The following is an 18,699-nucleotide window of genomic DNA, read 5'->3' on the forward strand; positions in this document are numbered from 1 at the left end:
ACATTGGGTTCTCTTGATTTGGGCATCTCTTATATGAGAAGTCAAGGTTATAACAATGGTTCCAATATGAACGGAAAAGGCAAAGCTGTTCAGAATCATTTGCTTGAAATTAACACAAAGCATTATATATGCCATGTGCATGTCATAGTTTGAATCTCACTCTTTGTGATATGCCAAAATCTTGCAAACAAGCTATTGCATTCTTTGGTGTTATCACAATGGATATACATATTATTTTCACGTTCTACTCGAGGGGGCAGGATTTGCTTGAGAATGTTCCAAAAACTTACTGTCAAACCTTTGTCTAGTACCCCTTGAGAGAGTGTAATAAAGATCGTGCGACCTATCGGTTGCCAAAATCCCCAAATAAGACCAACCTTGGAGGAACTAAAGGAGGCTTCTACTAATGACCCATCAGCAGTAAGTGATGCTCAATCTTTTATCGGTGCACTTGACGATTTTGAACTTTCAGTTGGTATAGTTATTTGGTATGGTGTTTTGTTGTCTGTAAATACGGTGAGAAATTTTTTACAGGAAAATATTGTGTGTATCATACTACTCTCAAACACATTGAAGAGGTCATCTCATATTATGAGAAGTACAAAAGTGAAGGCTTTAATTCTAGTACTGAGATTGCAAAAGTTGTTGCATTTAATATGGACATAGGGCCAAAATTTCCAACAAACTGTCAAAGAAAAGGGAAGAAGCAATCTGACGGAACTATTGATCAAGATGAAGAAATACAAATGCCGACTATGGAATCCTTCGGAGTTACTTTCTAGTCATTGTTGACACTGCAATTATCTCATTGACTGGTCAATTTGAGTAGCCGAAAGAATTTGATAGTAATCTACCAAAATGTTTGGTTTCTTATTCAACTCAAAAATTATGAAGTCCTTGCATGCTAGTAATCTACTAAAATGTCGCACCACTTTTGCTGAAGCTTTTTTCTCATAATAATTCATCTGATGTTGATCTTGGTGATTTTTCTTTGAATTAGAAGTTTTGCAACTAACTTTGCCAGATGATTTGATGTCAGCTTATGAGATTCTTCATTTTGTTACAGATGTAGATTGCTATCCAAATGTTTCCGTTGCCTATCGGATCCTCTTAACGGTACAAGTGACAATAACCTCAACTGAAAAAAGTTTCTCTAAAATGAAACTACTGAAAATTGGCTAAGGTCAACTATGTTACAAGCAAGATTGAATGGCTTGGCTATGTGCTGTATTGAGAAGGATATCTTGTACAACAATGATCCATGTTGTCCTTAACGACTTTGTGTCAAGAAACATCCGAAGAAGCTTTTTTGTAAAGCATTGAAGCATTATTGTCGATGGAGTCACTAGAATTTGTTTCTTATTTGAGGTAATCGTACTAGTACCTTTTGATATTGCTTAACAATCATTATTACATGTCTCAAACTAAAAATATGTGGTTGAAAGTTAACTCTTAATACTTTGCAAGTGAAACTAGACACATATATGTAGATATATACCGACACACAGAGATGTATATACAGCCTTAAGGACCCATCCTTTTCGAAAAGAAAAGCGTTAAGGACCCATGTCGTCAACTTCACCCTAGGGCCTTCCAAAACATAGAGCCAGCCGTGGGAAGGTGTATCTTTCCCATGTCATTAATTAGTCTTAACAAAATAGAAAGAAGAAAATATCATCTCGACATCGCAGCAACAATCCCGACGGACGGAGTAAAATTTCCCGGAAGAGGTGATAAAGAACCAAGATGGAACCAAAGCATGACCTACCAAAAATATAAAAGAGGGCACTAATGGATGTGTATCCTTAAAGCCGTGCTCTGCTTTTTTCTTTCCCTCCATTATAAGATTTAGACAGCACTTATTTACATCCTTGACCTCGGGAAAAACAATGGATGGATCAGTGCTACCAACCAGCACACTTGGCGTGTGAGAGAATAATCTCTTTTGCCTGCCCCTCAGTTTCATTAGCTAACTTCTAGGAAACAGAGAATCAGGACCGACCGTACGCAAGGAGCTGTTATCGCACCCACATGCCATATTTTCCCTCTTTTTAACCAAGTTTGTGGCCCGCTCCTTTTGACTAAGCTAACCGAAAGTGATTCCTTTGGACTCATCACTACCACTTGGCGCAACATCTCCCTGTCCATTTAGGCTGCAGTCCCAGTTCAAGCACAAGGCACAACCCTGAGCAACGCCGAACAACACAGAGCCCACGCCCAGTGAAGATGGGGAACTTCCTCGCGCGCTTCAGCGAGGATGAGACCCCCGGCACGCTCCCAAAAGATGAGACACCAGCAGCCGGCCAGCCGCCGGGCCGGCAGGGCACCATCCTGGTCGGTCAGCTCCACGTCTTCGACGGACCGCCACCCCGCGTCAATGGCGGTTGGCCTACCCTAGCCAACGCCGGCAGCGCTGCCGGTGCCGCCTTTGCGCCCGGTCGCATCACCCCCTCAGGCTCAGGCTCAGGCTCCGCCGCCTCACGCTTCCCCTCTTCCCCCGCCTTTGCGCCCGGTCGCATCACCTCCTCGGGCTCGGGCTCGGGCTCAAGCTCCACCGCCTCACATTTTCCCTCTTCCTCCGCCTTTGCGCCCGGTCGCATCACCGCCTCAGGCTCCGGCTCTGCCTCCCCCTCCACGGTATATTACGCCGGCCATAACGTTTGGCATGTGTTTGTTGTTCTGTTAAATGGACAAAATATTGCATTTCTGTTATTTCTTTCTGTTTTGAAATGTATACTTGACGTGGTAGACGAGATTGTTGTCAAACTTTTCAAACACTTTAGAAATATTTTGTGAAGCATCCCTGTAAAAAAAATAGGACACTAAACATAAGTGCATCCCCTTCTTTACAATCCCACCACTCGAAGGAGTTTTTTTTTAGAAAACGAGGATCACTCCCGGCCTCTGTATCATTACGATGCACACGACCATTAAAAATTGAAGGAGTTAAATTTATATGTCTGCCAGCTATTTGTTATTATCATTCATGTGTTTTTAAATTTCTGTTTTGTTATTCCAATGTTTTTCAGAATATTTATCTATTACATTATCAAAATAAGATGCAAACAAACCACCATGTTCGGCCACATAGGTTAATACATTTATAACTTTGATAATATAAATTAATGGTTGAGATATAAAATTTAATCCGTCTAAAATATGTTCCTTCGACACACAAGAAACCTCTCAAAAATCAAATGACAAGCATACACAACCTAGTGGCTAGGCGCAAGTCGTATACCACCGATCATGGCCACGGCAACACACTTTTTTTTAAACGGAGGCAACACATATCTGACACATACTACCATGAAGATTCATTCATTGAAGGATCCAATGAACTTTGTGATCATCACCCTTGCATCATGATTTTGCGTCTTTTTTTTTCTAGAATACGCACGAGTATGCGTACTATGCATTAAAAGAGAGAAAGGGTGGAAGCACCCAAGGTCCGCATGCAACGATTATGTTACAAACATGCCTACGACATCTCTAGCGTCCCGCAAGACAAGTGGACTACTCACTATTGACCCACCTAGAGATCGCTCCCCACATCGTATCGTACTCATCCCAAAGGAGACTGCCCCGCTGCCACGAACATCCCTCCGCTTCTACCTTGGTTAAGACATTCCTTACCGATGGTGTCACCCTGTCAAATATGATTGCATTGCGATGTTTCCACAACTCTCACATGACAAGTGTCAAAAACCATTTGGCGTCTCTGGCCTCACCATGAATGAACATGTTGCAATGCCACACCAAGTACACACAATTCATACCACAAACAGGTGCCAATCTGTCACTACAAAGGCACCTCCAACTTCCGAGCGACCATTACACGAGAAGTTGCAAGACTTACACAGTAGCCAAAAGCCACTCCGCAATTACCATTGGTGCTTCCCGATGGACATGGTGTGGGTCTAGATTATAACATCATACACGAATTAGACTGTCTATAGAAATCTGAGATATTCTGGAATAGTGTTTGTCTTTATTGTGGCAGATAAAGAATAAAAAAACTTTTTCTTTATCCAAATTAAAAGTCACAACAGGTTTCAATATAATAAGACAACCAGACGATATTTGGAGTTAATCTACTATATATTAAAAGTACATGACGACATAAAAGCTATTGTATAGCTACATACATAAAACTCTGTATGTACTATTACCATGTCAGGTACAAAATAAACATATGGACACTGTTATGGTGTGTTTGAAAATGACAAAACAATCATTAGTTCACCGATTAATGATCTTTCCCGCATGTTATTTTCTCTCTAGCATAGAGCATAAATTTTATTTTCTATTGCATACAATGAATATTCATGAAAACATGAATTGTCGTGCAATTTTTTTTACATGCTAAATCCGAGTCCCTCACATTTGTGAGAGACATAATGTTGGTTTCAATTAAAATCAATAGTTGGATTTATTAATATTTAATATTCAACATAAATTGAAATGCAAGCATACCTTTAAATAGCGATTGGATTTCAGTTAAATAAATATGTTGATGAGGTGAATCATGACACGATACAATGTAGCAAAAAATCATAATTTACGGAGGATCTAACATACAATTTGATGAATGTGGTATGATGTAGCAAAGCAAGGCTTGTGGTAACAGGCACCTAGAGGCGGTATTTTGATATTTTGAGCACTTCAATTAGGATGCAATAGAAAATAATTCATTTAGAGTCTCATTTAGGTCTTAGGAGGGATTAGTAGCATACCTGCCCATGTCAAGTTCACATGGCTCCAAGAACAAAATCTTAAGAGACGCTAGCGTAATTGAGTTTAGTAGGATGTCGCGATCTGTTTGGTTTAGTAAGAGGGGAATCATCAGTTATGGGTAAAGAGAAGACCAATGAAGTTTACTTTGTCTCCCTATCTGAAATTTTCATTTTCTAAAAGATATTTTGTTCAGAGAAGAAATCTCACTTCATACGAAATTAGCTATATTAAACATATCATATTACAACAATTTATGAAGCATATAGGTTTGTTCTGTATATGAAATTCTTGATAATGAAAAATGAAAACTTTGATTTTCATACAAAATCCATGTGATATCCACAAATAACTAAATTAGAAACAATTCTATTTTAAAATATTGTATTAGGTGAATTAATAATGCCTTTATATCTGAAATGGGAATAACATGTATAAAGAAATTTAGTAATTCCATTTTTTTTGTAGGAACCCCTTGTGAAGTACTTAATATCTAAATTGCCATAAACTATATAGAGAAAATTCTTCATATTTGTTAAGTTTTAAAAAACAAAAGTATTTTCATATATATAATCATAATAAGAAAAAATACGCTAACTCCATATGCTATCCACAAAATAGCTGAAATTTTGAAATGCATGCTATCTTTTATGAAAGTTATATGATAACTTAATGGTTAAAGTTATGCCATGGAGACATGCCAAAAAAATTTAAAAAATATATATATAGTATATATACACTAATGTATAGTAAATCTGGTAATGCATATGTGTGGGCTACTTAGCTAGTTATATAAATTCAAGATGACTCACAAAGCGAAAACAATACTTGCATGCCAATAATTTTGAAGGGAAACCGTGGGGTACTCTCAATTACTTAGCCTGTTGCCCATCATGGTTATTAGTAGCTTACAACTGATACCAAGAGATACTTGGAACCTCCGTCAAACCATAGGAACAGAAAACATGTGAAACGATATGGCATGTACCTCAAATAATCCTATAGGAATATAACATATAAATATACAAGATGCGTTGTTTGGTTTATAGGATAGTAAAAAATGCTGTTTGTTTGTTTTGTTTTTGAGTTAGTTTTGAATGAACAAGTCACTAGCTCATATTCACCCATACTTCCATGCGTGCATCTCCTTCTTGAATATCAAAGTCAAGCATGATGCCTTGATCATCCATCTGATGAAACAAAGTATATTGAATGTTAACCTTTCAAAGAAAATCTTGCCCCCCCCCTCCCAAAAAAATATTGTATAAAATTGAAATGGTTGTAACCAAAAAAACGGAGTTGTGTGGGAGGGCCTCACTATGTAATCTTATCCTATATTTACTTTTTTAACCAAGAATATAGGCTCATATCATGTTTTCCTTTCTCCAGACAGCTCTTACAGTTGACGAGAAGAAAATGCAGGATGTGGCCGATTTCTGGTCTAGGATGAAGAAAAGCAAGCATAAACTGGACAGTTGGGATCTTACCTATCTAGAATGCAAAATATTCTCTTGGTGTTTGGAGGACGTCCTCAACAAGGACCTTCTCAAGGAAAAGGTTGGCAATTCTCAACCATTACCTCGGACAAGCTATTTTATTCTACTTACAAGTTCTTCCTGACATTCTCAAGGAAAAGGTTGCATTCTAGAGTTGCCCTAAGTCAAACTTTGTCAACTTCGACCAAATTCATAGGAAAAAATAACAATAATTATGAAACCAGTAGGTATGCTTAAAAAATTTCATGGTGGGTATAATGATACTAAACTGCTGCCTTGGATGTTGGTAATTTTCCAATAAGTTTGGTCGAAATTTTAAAAGATTGAGTTAGGACAACTCTAGAATGCAACCTTGTTTGGAATGGAGGGGCTATATGATTTTTTTATGGAGTGAGGGGGTATATGATTTACAATAAGGTAAACACGTATTGACAGCCCTGGCAGGTTTATGATGGAGGTTTTTTTTTGTGGGGACTATGATGGAGCTGCTATGTATAGTAAAACAATATATATTTTCTCGCATAATAAAAATGTGGTTATAAAATTTGTTTTCACGGGATAAAAGTAACTACAATCCATGATTTCTTTATGTTATGGCAATTAGCACCAAGATCGTAGTCTACATATAGTAGTGAAAATAAAAATCAGACATGCCATATATATGTTAGAAAAATTGTTTAAATGTCTTTTTTACAAAAAGGATCCAATCTATTATGAAAGTCCATTGGGAGTACAAAGCACCGCCAACATAATAAAAATTACTAAGACCGCCGAACGACTACTTCTGTCGTCAGAAGGAGCCACTGACGGGCATTGTCGTCACTCCCCTATTAGAGCCGACTTCACCTTGTTGAGGATAGTCAGAAAGTCTTCGTGCACGTGCACCTAAGGACCAGTGGCCCTGAAACCTCATTCGTCACCGTTGAACCCTTGAATAGATCTGAAGCACCTGACACCAAATCTCGCCACACGACGAGGAACCCTAGCCTCGCCATCCCAAGAAGATGGCAGGAATCTATGATGGAACTTCGTCGATTATGTCCAGACGGACAAACTCAAGGAGGAACGGAGCCAGAATGACAAACTTGAAGAAGAAGCGCCACCATCCCCCCAAGAGCCGCACTTGTGAGGACTGAAAAATCCTAACATAAACCTCTAACTGGAACGTAGGAACCATGATTCCCTTCCTTGTCACCGACAACCGGGACAGCAGACAGAGGGAGGCAAATATATGATCTTCGCCCTATCCGCCAAGGAATAGGGAAGGAAACACTATGTACAACTATAACTATGTTTTACTTGATATGATTAGTTTACCTGATTTTTAAAAGACATTTTATCTGCTAAGTAATTGTTTGGAAACCGTTTTGGACACGACAATGAACAATATTTCACTCTTATATGAAAGTTTGATTTTCAACCTAGACGCCGCTCAGACTCACAAAAAACACAAGCTTAAGGTTTAACTCTTTTTTTAGGGATCACGTTCTTTTTTTTAGGGATCATGTTCTGACCTTTATAAATTCATGATAAATAAAATCATAGCATTGACATATTTGGATGGCTAAGCCACGATAATGTGTTGTGGTGGCAAGGCACTAGGGAGCCCGTTCTTTCAAACAGTAATTACATACATAAAAAAAATCTTAATAGAAGTATATGTGTGCAGATATATGTCCAGTATGTGTGTATAAAATTTCTTCAGCATTTATTTACATTTACACACACAGAAAAACAGATAGGCAGTTCAAAATGGACTTATATTTTGGCCAAATTTTTGTCTTTTTTGTTTATCCTATAAATATTTTTATTATTTATTAAAACTTTACAAATACCCAGAGATATATCTTGACAGTTCTTTTAAAAAATACATTTTATTTTTTTGCAAAATATCGGGCTGCAAGAAGCCCATGAGCTGAACCTTCGCATGTGACTAAGGCATCACTGATAAGATGTGATAAGTCTTTCTCAAAAAAAAAGATGTGATAAGTGTACCCATTAGTTTCTCCATCCCCTACCACAGCAGTGAACGGAACCACGGAAAGAGGATCCTTTTGACAACCTTTTTGTGTCTCAAAATATGGACCAATATCATCATTAAATTTTATTTCCAAGCCACATTGGTAACAAAGCTCTATCTAATGGGTAGGTTGTGCGAGCTGCCACGCTCCACATTCTTAAGTGGTAGTGTTTTGCTAATTGTGACACAAATGTGGTGGTTCTATGCATTTTACTTCTTTCTCGCTCACATGTCAATTGGTAAGTGGATTGGTTCACAGGCCATGGCGGAGCTTCACTAGGCTCACTTTTTTTTTTGAGCAATCACTAGGACTGACCTGGGCCGTCGCCCCCAGCAAAAAGGAAAAAAAAAGTTACCCCACAATAACACGGCAGCCCATAACTAATAAGGCCCACTAGGGCAAACCTGGACTGAGAGGGGAGCAGCCAACAAAAAGCAGCGATGTCTCAAAAAAGAAAAAAAAAAGCAGCGACCGACCAGCTCTGTTCTCGCGCGGACTTGGCGTTGGCGACCGGCGTGGGTGGGCGAGGGCAGATGCGTTCCGGCGTGGGGGGTGGCGGGCCACCGGCCGGGGGCGCCCGTAATCCAGAACTTCGGACGGCCAGAGGCATCGACGCCTCGTCGCGGCCGCGCTCAGGCATCAGGCGACGCCGGCGCCGCGCGCGGTGAACCAGTGAGCAGCAAGAACACTTCACCCTCCCTCTCCCCGTCTGTAATTTTATCCGATTCAATTCCTAGTTTCCTGCTGCATCCTAGTTACTCGGGAAAAGTTCTAGTTAGGTCAGAGATTTTGCGCCGAATAGATTTGTTGTTCACAGCGTAGAGAACCGAACCTAGCGATGGTTAAGGGGACACTATTGATTCATCATTTTAGAAATAGGAGTGTGGCTAGGTCTCAGTCAACTGAGATTTAACCAAGTCTCAGTCAAGTGACATACTCCCTCCATTCCACAATGTAGTGCGCCTGTGCTTTCCAATATTCAAGTTTGATCGTAAATTCTTAACTGTTGGTACGAGAATAAGAAATGTTGCAGCTTCTTTTCCAATCACATTTTAACAGCATAGCGGCAGGTATATTCCCTATTAAAAATGATTCGATATTCGTGCAATGATAATGGCTGAACCACTCGATCATCCCAGGTGAAGAAAATACCCAAGACATTCTCATCGCTGGAGCATTACTTGGATTCGTTTGCTGACCCATTGGTCGAGGAAGTCCACGCGGACTTTCTCTCTTCATTTGAGAGTTACCACCAAGCACCATTCCTTCAGGTAACCAGGGTTCAGAAGCTCGACCATGGCGAGAAGTCCTCGGCCTTCTTCTTCTGTTTCCTGGCTGCCCGGAGAACATCATACACTCCCGCCAAGGACGACATCGTCGCCGTATCCTCCTCGAGGAAGGGCAAGCACCCGTCATCCTACGTCCTGGGTTCGGTTTGCAAGAGCTGGGAAGACGACGAGGATTTCCCAGCTGACTGTTATATCGTCAGGCTGTCGACGTCTGTTCCACCCGTGGAGGTCGACGCCAGAACGAATAGGCCCGTGGCCCCGCTGTTCGTCTCGTCCCTCATGAACACCAAGACGTACAATCGCATCTGGACGTGCCTTCAGCTGGGGAAGACGAGCGGTCAGAAGAGAGTGAGCGATGCCGGTCTCGTGGATGCCATCTGGAGATACAGCGCCTCAAAGGTAAGCTTTTCTTATGTAGTCTGCTATGGCTCTTCATCACTTTTTTACCTTACCTGTAAATTTCTCTTTTCCACATGAAGGCGGTGGAAAACGACTCCCGGTCCAAAGCATCTCATCGGTCAGCTGCCGCCGACGACCTTGGGCTCGACAGGTTCAGGCTTAACGAGTCGCAGCTGAACGCAGTGGAGGACTCCGTTGCAGCACTGGGGAGCCCTTCTCCTTCCCTGAAGCTGATATGGGGGCCTCCAGGGACCGGCAAAACCAAGACCATCAGCACCATACTCTGGGCGATGCTGCTCAGGGGGCACCGGACGCTTACTTGTGCTCCGACCAACACCGCGGTGCTGGAGGTTGCGTCTCGAGTAGTCCAGCTTGTCCGGGAGTTCTCAAATGGCGGCAGCGGAGGCTGCTTCCTGAGTGACATCGTTCTGCTGGGAAACAATGAGAAGATGAAGGTAGAGGCCAGCCATGAGCTCTCTGCGGTGTTCCTTGACTGTCGCGTCGAGCGGCTTTCCCAATGCTTCTCGCCAAATGGAGGCTGGGGGCACTGCTTGCGTTCGCTGATGGATTTTCTTGCGGAGCCTGTGAGCAAGTATCAGCTGTACACCGATAAAATTACCAAGGACCGTGAGGAGGAGGAGAAGAAGAGGAACATTTCATCAAATGTACTAGATAAGAAGAACAAAAATATTGTTGCAAGATGCAATAAAGGGAATGGTCATGAAAAGGATAGATGCAATAACGAAGGAGATGCGCAAGTGTTTGTTACCCTGTCATTCAAGGATTTTGTGAGAACCACTCACAAGGAACTCACTCACAACTTGCGCCACTGTATCGAGACATTGCAGAATGATTTCCCAAGGGAGCCTACGACGGCACCTAATTTCTGGTGCATGTCCGATGTGGTAGAAGCAACAAGAGTTCTCGGTGCATTGCTAGACGCCGGTGCCGGCGACAGACACGAGGCATGGGTGAGCGATGTCGGCGATGCCTGCAGCCCGTGCTCTGTGAGCAACGATCCTCCATGCAAGGAATGCAGATTCAGGAAAGCGAGGTCACTCTGTCTCGAACAACTGGAGTATCTGCGCAACAATCTGAAGCTCCCCGGCTACTACGACAAGCGACCGATTGAAATCTACCTGCTGCAGAGAGCCAAGAGTATCCTGTGCACTGTTTCCACTTCTTTCAGGCTGTATAACGTACTGCCCACGGACAATCAGAAACCTGTCGGCGGGCAAGGACAACAGCAACGCAAAGAAGCCGAGATCTTCCCCCCTCTGGAGCTGTTGGTCGTCGACGAGGCCGCGCAGCTCAAGGAGTGCGAGGCCATGATCCCGCTGCAGCTGCCTTGTATAAGGCATGCTGTTTTCATCGGGGACGAGCGCCAGCTACCTGCTCTCGTTAAGAGCAAAGTATGATCTCTGAAGCCAGTTCACTTGCTAGTTAGTACTGTAGTTACTAGTACTAGAGTAGACTTGACCCCCTATCTTGAGACTAATTACACCCTTTGCTTGCGAAATGGCCATTGCAGATATCCGAGAATGCCGATTTCGGAAGAAGCATCTTCGAGAGGCTGATCTCTCTAGGCTGCCGCAAGCACCTCCTCGACACCCAGTACAGGATGCATCCGGAGATAAGCAGGTTCCCTGTGTGGAGGTTTTATGACGGCAAGGTAGGTGACGGCGTCAACGTTGTCTCCAAGAGCCACCGGCGCCGCCTCTTGAGAGGCAACATGTTTGGGCCCTACTCGTTCATCAACGTGCGTGGGGGGCGCGAGAGCAGCGAGGAGCATAGCCGGAGCCCCAAAAACACCATCGAAATCGCCGTCGTCTCGCTGATAGTCGAGAGACTGTTCCGAGGTCGTCATATATAGCTCCCTTCATGTCTACAAGCTGACATACAATGCTGGCCTTCGTTTGTGGCATAACTTTTTTCTCCTTATTTGTGATTGCCACATCACAGAGTCGGCTTCTTCGGGAACAAGGCTATCCGTTGGCATCTTGTCCCCGTACAACGCTCAGGTGAGAGCGTTCCAGGAGAAGCTGGAGAAACCATACGGTGGCCGCGATGGTTTCTCTCTCAAGATAAAGTCCGTGGACGGGTTCCAGGGCGGTGAGGAAGATGTCATCATCATATCCACGGTGAGGAGCAACGAGGATGGCGCCGTCGGGTTCCTCAGGGACGCAAAGCGTACCAACGTGGCTCTCACCAGGGCAAAGTAAGCCAAGCATCAATTTGCCGTGTGGTCAAGTGTTTTGTGCTACTATGAGTCTATGACTGCCTTGGATGAACTGTGATATCTCTTTTGGTCCGCAGGCATTGCTTGTGGGTGATTGGCAATGCGACGACTCTGTCCAAGAACAGGTCTGTCTGGCAGGACATTGTGTACGATTCTCAGAGGCGACGGTGCTTTTTCCATGCCAGCAGTGACAAAGGTCTGTTAGACGCAATACAGGCGGCAACTGTTGAGCTTGATGCCGCCGATAATCTGCGCAAGATGGGGTCCTTGCAGTGTGCGGCATGATCCCGAGGTACATACTGTGGAATAAGTTCTCTGAAGCATGTTGTCGGCCTACGGTTGCAAAGAGACTGAAAGCTTCTTGTGGGTTTCCAAAGTTGGCTGGCAAAAAGGAGTAGAAACTAAGCCTGCGGTATAACTTCTTCAGATTACAGAGACCCAGGAGGAAGGAGTGTCGTTCGTTCATGAGATGATTTGAAGTTCCGAAAGCGGACATCATATATCTTGGATGCAGGCGGCTCAAAGTTGAAACCGTGCCTGAGGAAGAACGGTTTAACCGTTGTAAACGTTCACTTTTATTCGTTGTGAATGAACGGCCATGCCTGCCTGCAAACTTGTATAGCTCTCGTGTAAAAGACCCCATAAAATGTTTGCTTTGGGCAAAGCATCGGGCTAAAGCCGGGGATGCCTTTGGTGAAAGTTGTCGAGGTTGGTCACGCGCGGCTTTTCAAAAGCTTTGTGTTTAGTCCAGGTTTGGTGCAGGTTTGGTCCTCGTGGGGTTTGGAAGAACGTCAAGATGCATGCAAAAGATCAACCGCAAAAAAAATGACATGAACAGCACAACAGATTCATCGAACACGTATAAGTTTTTCTAAAACCATAAATAACAAGAAAATGGTGAAATTTGTAAGAAATGTTTTTTGTGTGTGTGTGGATTGTTTCAAGACGCGAGTTGTACCATCATTGCTACGGCCCAAGTAGTAGTAGGAGGCAACTGTTATCGTCAAATGGTTCCAAACAGCACAGCAAGCAAACACACAAGAGACAGCGCAAGAGGCCATCCGTTGCAATCAGACCGCCCAAAACAAACAGCGGCAACCAAGCAAGCAAATCCAAAATTCAAAATGATGCTGCAGCACGGTGGAACATCTCACTTTTACAGAGCATACAAGCACTATGTACTTACAAGATGGCCATGGAAATCGTGTTGAAAACATTACAAGTTGACCGGTGGAGGAGGGCAAGTTGGCACGCCCGCAGGCAGGCCATGATGGTCAAAATCGTCACACCATCGCCCACCGTCGTCACCTTTCAGCCGTAGCACTCCACTCGTACTGCCCTCCCACTCGCCCCCCACTCCGCCAAAAGTCCACCCTTTCCCTCCCTCCCTCGGTCCCTCCCACGCCCGCCGCCCCGCCCCGCGAGCCGCGACCACGCGCGCACGCCCAAACGCCCGCCCGCCATAAAGCACACCTCCCGGGCCTCGCCGCGCGCCCACCCACGCCCAACGCCCCTCCCCACGCCGACGCAATGCACCCCGTCGAGGAGCCGCGCCGACGCCGTGGTGCGACCGCCGTTGCCGCGTAGGGTCTGGTACTCAGGTGGCGGCAGGACTGGCCGACCGGAGCCCCGCCCCCCATGCCGTGCGCGCGGGCCGAGGACGCGCTCCCCTCCTCCGCCGCCGCCGCCGACATGGTCTCCGCCGCCCTGATCCAGAAGGCGGCCGGCGCCGGCGGACGGAGGCCCGCCGAGCCAGGCCGCGCGCTGCAGCGCACGCCGCACGTGTCCGCGGGGGACGTCGACGCGCCGGCGCCGGCGCCGGCGGCCAGCTGCTCCGGGGTGAGCCCTCTCTCTCGCCCCGCGCCGTCCACCGTCTCCAATCAGCGACCCGCAGAACCCACATTATTTTCCGTCCGGATTATTAGCCATAGGCGTGGTTGCGAAAAAGCCTAGATTCTTGGTGGAGAAAGGCGAGATTTTAGCACCTAACGCCGCAACCCAGATCAAATCGCTGTCCTTTTGCGGGTGCCGTCGCGCCGAGGGCGCCGTACAGAGGGACAACGTCCTTGTCCCGGATGGATGAACTGCCCCACACTGTCCCTCGCCTCATCCGTCCCCACTACCGATTAAATCACCACCACAGGCTGTGCGGTCAACCGGCAATCTTGTTGCTTAGTGCTCACTTGACCTCTATCTCTAAGATTGGATGGATCAATAATGGTTTAATAGCATTATCTTGACTGAATTGCTTTGGTCTGTTCTTGTTGTAGGATGATGGCAAGGGCAGCCGCAGCGGGAGGAGAGAGGAGAGCCGCCGGGGCAGGACGCGGAGCTACCGGTCGGAGCTCGAGCAGGAAGTGTGTGATTACTCTTCTTCTCCCTGGTTATATGTCGTTTTTCGACGGTTCGCTGTAATGTTATGTCGGTGCCTGGACTCGGTGTCTGTTCTTATCCGGTAAAAACCGCCGTGCAGGTCAAGAAACTGCAGAGGCAGCTCGAGAAAGAGATCGAGTTGCACGTGGCGTTGGCGGACGCCGTCACGCAGAACGCGCCGCCGCCTGCATTGAATTCTTCTGCCAAGATCCCACCTGAGGTGCAGCAGCTATTTATACTACATTGTCATTTACTAGAAAGTCAATGTGCATTCACTAATCCTGTTTTAACCTTCCATCATGTGTAGACACAGGAGCTACTAGTGAACATTGCCTCCCTGGAGGGTGCCGTTTCGAACCTCGAAAAGGAGTTAAATGATCTGTATTACCAGCTTTGTCATGAGAGGAATGAACGGCTACTTGCCGAAAATAACCCAGGAGGCTTGCCATCTGCGTCCTCAGATGACCGCTCGCTGTCAACTTGCACGTGTACATGGGAAGAAGTAAGTTTTGTCTGAAAAAACATCTCCTCAGGGTGCATTATTCCTGATATAGGGGAGTTATTGACGGTTCCTTGATTATATTTCTCATCAGCACATATCATCGTTGAGGGATTTGAAGTTTGGAGGATCCGAGTCAATGAGATCAATGCAACAAGATTTACTCACAGAACTTGAATATGACCAGGATCTTGGAGAAGAATCCGAAGATAGACAAATGGTTTCCCTAAATAGGCTGCTTGAGAAACACCAAGATATCTCTTTAAATGGACTGTTGGAAAAGCACCGGGATGAAGAGGTCCTTTTCATGCTTATGCATAACAGCCTATTCGTGTATTTGCCATACATATTATTAGTATATCGAAGCTTAATTTATGTTTCTGCAGATGCAAGGATCGTGCTCGGTGGAAAATCAAGGCAAAGAAGATGAGAAGATCGATGATTTATCATTTGAACAGTCCATTCAAAAGTTAACTAGCATGAAAGCAGGAAATCTTTGGAACTATCCAAATCAGCTATCAGAGGAGATGGTGCGCTGCATGAGAAACATTTTCCTCCGTTTATCTGAATCCTCCAAGATATCTGGGAAGGCATCTTCTGATTGTTCATCTTCCTCAGCGGAGCGTCTATCTGGTTCTACACTGGCATCCTTCTCAGATACATCCATAATACCCTCGATGCTACGGAGTTCTTCGGTTGACTCCTATCACAATGATGAGATGATGAATAAAGCAAGAAACTTTGACCCGTATAAAGTTAGTGGAAAGGGAACCCGTAGAGACATCGGAAACTACTGTTCAGCAGCTGAAGTATCTTGGATGTCGGTTGGAAAGGAGCAACTTGAATATGCATCTGAAGCTCTAAAAAAGTTCAGGTTTGCTGCTGCAACCTTGGCCAAAGCTACCAGTCTTACTGTAGATATGCTGTGTACTTACAAATATCACTACTTATTTATGGAACATTGGATTTTAATTCATATATGTGGAACTGTTAACGTCGGATCAACATTTCTAATTGTAGTGCCCTAACTGAATCTACAAATAACTGAACTGAGGGAAGAATAGGATACTCGATGTAATCTTTAGTTTCTGGAAACAATCAAACTAAGTTTTTTTTCTTTGAAAATCAGGCTGCTTATCATCATTTAGCACCATAAGGTATCCTTGTCAGTATGTGATTTGCTTATATCTGAATGTGTTTGCTAACAAACTTTTGCATCCCCATTTCTTTGGTTGATCATCCATCTATAACATAAATCTTAGGAATAAAAGAATCTCGATGCATGAAAGCATCTTTTTCGCGACAAATTTTCCTAATTGGTGTTATCCCTGCCCATAAGCCCATTATTCTGGAGCAAGTTTTAGTTCTTACTCCCTCTGTAAAGAAATATAAGATCGTTTAGATCACTATATTGAGTAATTCGTGTATCATTCTCATTGGTTTGCAGATTTCTTGTGGAGCAGCTATCAAAAGTTAACCCTAATTGTTTGAACTCTGATGAGCGGCTAGCCTTTTGGATTAACTTGTATAATGCGCTGATAATGCATGTAAGTACAAGTTGTTAATTACAAGGCTGGTTTTGCAGGCATGGATTGTATTTCAAAAGAATTTATACATTTCCCTGATTCTATATATCTACTTTGATATTCCCATATTTAATAGGAAAATAAGATCACTCAGTTCCATTTTATTTCCATTCCAAATCTTTCTTCATAAAAAGCCTTAATTTTCTTTAATTCTCTATCACATGCATGTTGAGCCTCGTGCACTAACAATTCTGTATTGGCATCTACCAGTCATACCTAGCATACGGAGTTCCCCGGAATGACATCAAGCTTTTCTCTCTAATGCAAAAGGTTTGTCGAGTCTCTGTTTCCAGTTGAACAAATACATTCCATCTTTCTTCAGTGAGGCAGTCGGTTAAAGTGAGTTGGTGATGCAGGCCTGTTACACAGTTGGTGGGCAGTCGTTCAGTGCAGCTGAAATAGAGTATGTGATACTAAAGATGAAGACTCCAGTGCACCGGCCCCAACTTGTATAACTCTTTTCTTAATCCATTTTGTTTGCCCCTAGTTTTGTTATAACACCTCTTATTGTTCTCCCTACCCGTTTGTAGTCTTTGATGTTGGCTCTTCAGAAGTTCAAAATTTCTGAGGGGCACAAGAAGTATTCGATCGATCAAGCTGAGCCCCTTCTGCTGTTTGGTCTCAGTTGTGGAATGTTCTCTTCACCAGCTGTAAGTACATGAAGAGACTGTCATAATTTCCTGGAAATACGCGTATATTGCTCTTCCATTCTATATAAAGAAAAAAACCTAGCCTGTTATGCAATGCTTGTTTATTGAAACCTTGCTCACACGCCCTTTTAACGTACTATCTAGGATATTTGAACATGTACACTGCCATAACCAATTATAAGAATCATAAAATAACCAATTATAAGAATCATAAAGTATAATCTATCTTTCCCTCTGTGTGTGTATATTCTAATATTCATGTTATTGAGGTGATGATCTGCTGTCATACAGGTAAGAATCTTCACTGCAGCAAACGTCAGGAACGAGCTTCTGGAGTCATTGAGAGACTACATCCAAGCTTCCGTCGGCATAAGTGACCGAGGGAAACTACTGATCCCAAAGCTACTGCAGAGTTACGCCAAGGGGGCCGTCGAAGACTCCCTGTTCACGGACTGGATCTGCCATCACCTCTCACCTGAACAAGTAGCAGCCATCCGAGAGTATTCCTCTCAGAGGAGGCAGCGGCTTCTCGGGGCACGCAGTTTCACCGTGGTCGCGTTCGACTCGAAATTCCGGTACCTGTTCTTGCCTGACAGCAGTGGCTCCCAGAAGCCACAACACAGAACAGGCTCCCTAGGCTGATCCTGCCAGCTGGTATGTTTGGGCCACAGAATTCATTCTTTGCAGACTGGAAAATGTGATGGCTAGTTGTATATGGTGTACATTTTTTGGGAGGAAAGTATACAACACAGCAAAGCTCAGAAACCGCTTCAGCGAAGATATTTCGTTCGCGAAATTGGATTATCTCTACCAAGATCGCGGTGAAAGGAAGATATTTTGGATCTCATGGTGTTTGGCACACTGCGTTTCATACTGGGGATACCATTTTGGTCTTTCTTTTCTCAAATATATATACTTCTCTCTTTTGTATAAAGTTATTTTTGTCTTTGGTTGATTGGTTTGTAAGTTGTGCACTAATAAATTGGGTGGTGCCATATATTGTGAGAGGGTTCTGTTTTTTGCACTGAAATTTAGCCATGGCTCGGATGAAATTCTTGCGGATGCGCCGATATTTAGATTCATGCAGAGCATAAACAACATTAAATAAATCATGTGAGAGGGTTCTATTTTTTTTTTTTTGAGAGTAAGATCGATCTGACTTCGGTCTTCAGTGAGAGTTGAGAGGCCACAGTTATCATACGGCAGATCACATCACAGAAGTTGTCAGCATAGATATATGCCAGAGCCCGTCCGAACAGGTCCAGATGCCAGGCCAGAAGTCAGCTAGGAAGACTATATGGACAACTTAACATGCAAATCAAAATAATCTAGCAAGAAAAAGAACAGAATAAGCTATTTCTGAAAGCGCATCGGCCATGTTTGCATTGCAGTATAGACCAGAGACTAATTCTG

At 43.9% G+C, this 18,699-nt stretch overlaps 2 protein-coding genes across 3 annotated transcripts; both read left to right on the forward strand.

Moving 5' to 3' along the window:
* The first annotated feature begins 2,155 nt into the window (after positions 1-2,155).
* Positions 2,156-12,877, forward strand: LOC109739211 (uncharacterized). 2 transcript variants are annotated; one of them, XM_073501132.1, is made up of 8 exons: positions 2,157-2,637; positions 6,124-6,291; positions 9,391-9,939; positions 10,020-11,351; positions 11,471-11,798; positions 11,902-12,157; positions 12,256-12,470; positions 12,613-12,877. In XM_073501132.1, the coding sequence occupies exons 1-7, from the start codon at positions 2,227-2,229 to the stop codon at positions 12,461-12,463; spliced, it is 3,252 nt and encodes a 1,083-aa protein (XP_073357233.1). In that variant the 5' UTR covers positions 2,157-2,226; the 3' UTR covers positions 12,464-12,470; positions 12,613-12,877. The 2 variants fall into 2 exon arrangements, with proteins under 2 accessions (XP_045085685.1, XP_073357233.1); XM_045229750.2 differs by having other exon boundaries at positions 2,156-2,637; positions 12,256-12,877.
* A 607-nt stretch (positions 12,878-13,484) lies between these two features.
* On the forward strand, positions 13,485-18,316 carry LOC109739210 (uncharacterized). Its single transcript, XM_020298293.4, has 11 exons — positions 13,485-14,017; positions 14,449-14,535; positions 14,652-14,771; positions 14,859-15,053; positions 15,145-15,348; positions 15,437-15,924; positions 16,498-16,597; positions 16,847-16,906; positions 16,993-17,085; positions 17,167-17,286; positions 17,578-18,316. Exons 1-11 carry the CDS (start codon positions 13,817-13,819, stop codon positions 17,926-17,928), a joined length of 2,019 nt encoding a protein of 672 aa, XP_020153882.1. The 5' UTR covers positions 13,485-13,816; the 3' UTR covers positions 17,929-18,316.
* The last annotated feature ends 383 nt before the right edge of the window (positions 18,317-18,699 follow it).

The sequence above is a fragment of the Aegilops tauschii genome, chromosome 6 (genome assembly GCF_002575655.3).
Source record: "Aegilops tauschii subsp. strangulata cultivar AL8/78 chromosome 6, Aet v6.0, whole genome shotgun sequence".
In the NCBI taxonomy this organism is placed as follows: Eukaryota; Viridiplantae; Streptophyta; class Magnoliopsida; order Poales; family Poaceae; genus Aegilops; species Aegilops tauschii.